General features: G+C 51.1%; 1 protein-coding gene across 2 annotated transcripts in view; it reads right to left on the bottom strand.

Moving 5' to 3' along the window:
• The window catches only part of LOC103923257, a 17,488-nt gene extending 13,947 nt beyond the window's left edge, over positions 1 to 3,541 (bottom strand). For both annotated transcript variants that reach the window (XM_009331549.1, XM_009331548.1), the window contains exon 1: positions 3,217 to 3,541. In XM_009331549.1, coding sequence (XP_009329824.1) covers positions 3,217 to 3,271 — 55 coding nt within the window. In that variant the 5' untranslated portion in view covers positions 3,272 to 3,541. The remainder of the gene's footprint in view (positions 1 to 3,216) is intronic.
• Between the last annotated feature and the right edge of the window lie 507 nt (positions 3,542 to 4,048).

A 4,048-nucleotide genomic window follows, 5' to 3' on the forward strand; every position in this document is an offset into this window, starting at 1 on the left:
CCTGCTTTCAAAATACCTTGCTTTTGGTTGACCAACAAGGCTTCATAGCTTTCCATGTTACTGCAAGGTTCACTTTTGACCAAGTATCTCAGCAAAGAGAGCAGAGCAGACACAGGAAAAGAAGGAAGGTTTTGGCATGGAAAAACACATGGATAAATGATGGGAAGCAAGGGAGGCTGGTGAAGTCAACACGAAGCTGATGGATGTGGGGAAAACCAGTCCCTGGGGGGATATGATGGAGATCTATAAAATCCAGAGAGGTCCAGAGGGGATGGGCAGGGACTGACTGGTTAAGGACCGACCACAGATGGGACAAGGGGTGCCAAGGGAAGGCTCACAGAATGCAGGGGGTGGCTCTGCACCCAGCAGCCGTGCATCCTTGCTGCCATGGTGAGCCTGCACAAGCCGAGGCAGGAGATCTGATAGCTACTGAAGAGTTGAACACATCAGCATCACGAAATCCTCCAAGCAGAAAATACTTGGGGTCTGGAAAAGTATATGGGAGAGAAGTATCAGATAAGCTTGGCCTTTCTGCCTCTTCAATGCAAGGTGCTTAGGGCTGCCTTAGGAGAGCGAGGCGCGAGGGGTCAGGCAGCAGCCAGCACTGCACATGGGCTCGGCGGGGAGGAGAGCAGCCCCCGGGATATGGGATCAGGCCAGGATGCCAAGCAGAGCCACCACCAGCCTCACACTCAGTGCATGAGGATCGAGAGTCGGTGTTAAATGTGGTATTATTTCAGCAGTTTTCTTTCTGCTTATATGTGCACAGATCCTGCTGGTGCCTGACTTCCCACCACCCATCATACCTCACTGGGTTACTGTTAGGCTTGACTTCTTAAGAAAACACTTCAGCTCCCTCCCTGCTTGCAGGGACTTTCCAAAGAAACCACTGTCAGAACCAGTTTAGGCAATTCCAGGATTTCCAGTTTCCAGCAGGAAACTGAACCCTCTAAGGTCTGTCGAGAGCAAGCACCTCTGTCCTGCCGGCAGCCTTAAAACTCAGCAGCCCCAGGCAGGGTGGGATGGGGAGAGGCTGCTGCGGGGGAAGATCAGCCCCAAGCAAAAACATGTTTGCTCTCTTCTCTTTGAGCTTGCTTTGGGCATTGCCAGGTATTGGGAAGGTAAATTCCTTTCTTGCAAAACAGTTGTGGTTTTATTAGTGGTATGGCTGAAACGCAGCAGCTGATCATGCAATTGCACCAAAAGCATTTCACTGGAAAGGAAAAGAAATATCCTGTCAGAATGTTCTGTGATCCTTCTTAATTTACTAATAAAACATAGCCATGGGGCTCCTGTCATGTGGCAGTAGTAAAGAACCACTTTCTTCTAACACTGGACAAGATCTGTATTAGAGTGAGAGAAAGAGAAAGAGCAAGACCCCAAAGGCTGTTCTGCTCTCCTGGCATCCCATCATGGTGTCACCTCCAGGTCCTAACCAGATCTCCTGTAACTTCTAAAAGATACACATGTATCCTCATCCCTCACTAGTACAGTGACATACCACCAGCCTGGGGCTTTAAAAAAAGAGAGGTTCAACTGACTGGATTTACTTTAATTGGCAAGATTTGGGGTGCAAAAAACAGCAATAGATGGAGGAAAAGTCAAATCTGTAGGAGCACAAACCTCTCCTTTGACCTGGCTGCAGAGCAAACTGAGGGCTAGCTGCTCAAAGCAGCCCAGGGAACACGCACTTAGAGGTTGTGGAGCAGGGAATGGAAAGTAAAAGGGCCGGAAGGAAAGTCCTATGAGGAGCAGCTAAGGACTTTGGGCTTGTCTAGTTTGGAGAAAAGGAGGCTGAGGGGCGACCTCATTGCTCTCTACAGCTTCCTGAGGAGGGGAGTGGAGAGGGAGGTGCTGAACTCTTCTCCCTGGGATCCAGGGGCAGGACACATAGGAAAGGTTCAAAGCTGCACCAGAGGAGGTTTAGGCTGGGCATTAAGAAGCATTTCTTTACCAAGAGGGTGTTCAAACACTGCAACAGGCTTCCTAGGGAGGTGGTCGATGCCTCAAGCCTGTCAATGTTTAAGAGGCATTTGGACAATGCCCTTAACAACATGCTTTAACTTTTGGTCAGCCCTGAAATGGTCAGGCAGTTGGACTAGATGATCATTATAGGTCCCTTCCAGCTGAAAGAATAGTTTATTCTATTCTAGGCATTACGGTCAGAGCTGCCAGTCTGAGGTTTGTCTTTAAGGAATAAACATCACAGTTGTGCAGCCCAAATAGTTGTAGTCCTCTGGTCTAGGGAGCTTGAAAAGCTCTGAGCAAGTAGCCTGCAAAACTGCAGGGCTGTCCTCCTTGCAGCTTCAGAGACTGAATGAGCTTTGAAGCACTTCAGGGATTTATTTCAATGAGTCTCTTTCAACCTGGCATCTCAGGCATAATAAAAGGTGAATTACTTATTAGCTCAGGGGCTTTGCCCTTTTTTAAAGAAAAGAGATGCTGCCCACTGCCCATGATGGGATGGGTGAGACTGCGGGTAGCACCGCTCCCAGGTAGCTGTTCCTGGGTAGCACCGCTCCAGCTCTGCAGGATGATGCTTGGCAGGACTTCTGCTTTTCTCACCTACCCATGCATTTCAAAAACAAGGCTGCTTGGATTCAAAATCCTACTGTGTGCAGGCAGGATACAGGATTCGAGTGACCTCAGCAAGCAGCTGAATGTTAACATGAGCCACTACCAAGTTTGTTCCGTGGTGATGAGTGGTGCAGACTCTGCAGCTCCCCAGCACGTCCCGCTCCCAGCTGACCACCACAGGAGCAGGACTAATGCAACAATGTCCCGCTCCCCTTCCCACCACCCTCTCAGAGCATGCTCTGAGCCTACTCACCTCTGTCGGGAATGAGCAACTGGGACAGGGAGCAAACACAGTGCTTGGGAGGTCACTTAGTGCCTGCCTCACCCCCAGAGCAGGTTTATTCATCCGCTCCTCTTAGCAGTTTAAAAGCACTTTATAAAAGTGGATGGCATGATGCCATGATGTCCCTGGCCAAGCCATCCCAGAACCTTGCCAGCCTGTCCCTCACTCTCCTGTACCCCTGTGTTTAATCCCATTTTAAATTCTGCCTTGAAATGCACCCACAGGCACTTCTTTTACAGCTGGTGGGTTCAGAGCTTTGCAGCCCAAGCAACACTTCAACAGCAGGAAAGCAGGTTAAAACCTGGGGGGCAGTTCACTTCCCACTTTCCAGCTACCCCGAAGGAGAATAAACTTACCCTCAAGCCAAGGAAGGAGGCAAATACAGCCCAGGCTCAGCCTGAAAAGCTCCATGGTCTGCCAGCACAGTGGGGGGGAAGGAGCCCCCGAAGCCTCTTGCCTGCGAGGAGTGCCTGGCAGCTTGCTTTTCCCTCTTCTTCTGTCATTCACAGCAAAAAAACCTGCTGGGAATAGAAAAATTCTTTTGTCTTAGCGCTGGAGACCTGGCAGCCAGCTTATCAGCAAAGGATCAGCTTGGAGATGTGGTCCCGCTCAGCGGTTATCCCTTAGGAGAAATCATATGGCGAGCCAGGGCTGGGGGGGACACTGAACTGAGATGCTCGCAGCCACCGAGCTCTGCTCCTTAGCAGCCACGGTTCCTCCCAGCAATGAGAGCCGAATGCTAAGCAGGCTGGCGGGCTGCCTTCGCCAGGGCTGGGAGTGGAGGAGGATGCAGGGAGTGGAGGAGGATGCAGGGCTGGCCTGGCGAGAAAAGGCGAAGTTTGGCAGGAGTGCCTGGAGGGGCGTGGGATGCGTCTGCTGAAATCCTGTGCTTGGCCATTCCGTCACAGGGTCATTTTCTCTTTAGGGAGAAATATCCCCGCTGAGATGAGTTTAAGTACCATTATAGGTCACAGCAGAGATAAAACCTCGCAAACCGGCTGCGGGTGTCCCGGAGCTGGAGGGTGATGTGGCAGGGAGCTGAGCTCCTGGCCAGGGAACAGGGTCCTGCTGCAGATCTTCCCTTGATGCTCGCCTGAGGCTCACTCGGGTTGAGTTTGGCTTTTCATGTGTGAGTTTGGGCTCTGCACAGTGGGAAAACCACACATCCCTCTGCAAGGGACAGCAGCA

Source organism: Pygoscelis adeliae, unplaced genomic scaffold, assembly GCF_000699105.1.
Source record: "Pygoscelis adeliae isolate BGI_AS28 unplaced genomic scaffold, ASM69910v1 Scaffold68, whole genome shotgun sequence".
Lineage (NCBI taxonomy): Eukaryota > Metazoa > Chordata > Aves > Sphenisciformes > Spheniscidae > Pygoscelis > Pygoscelis adeliae.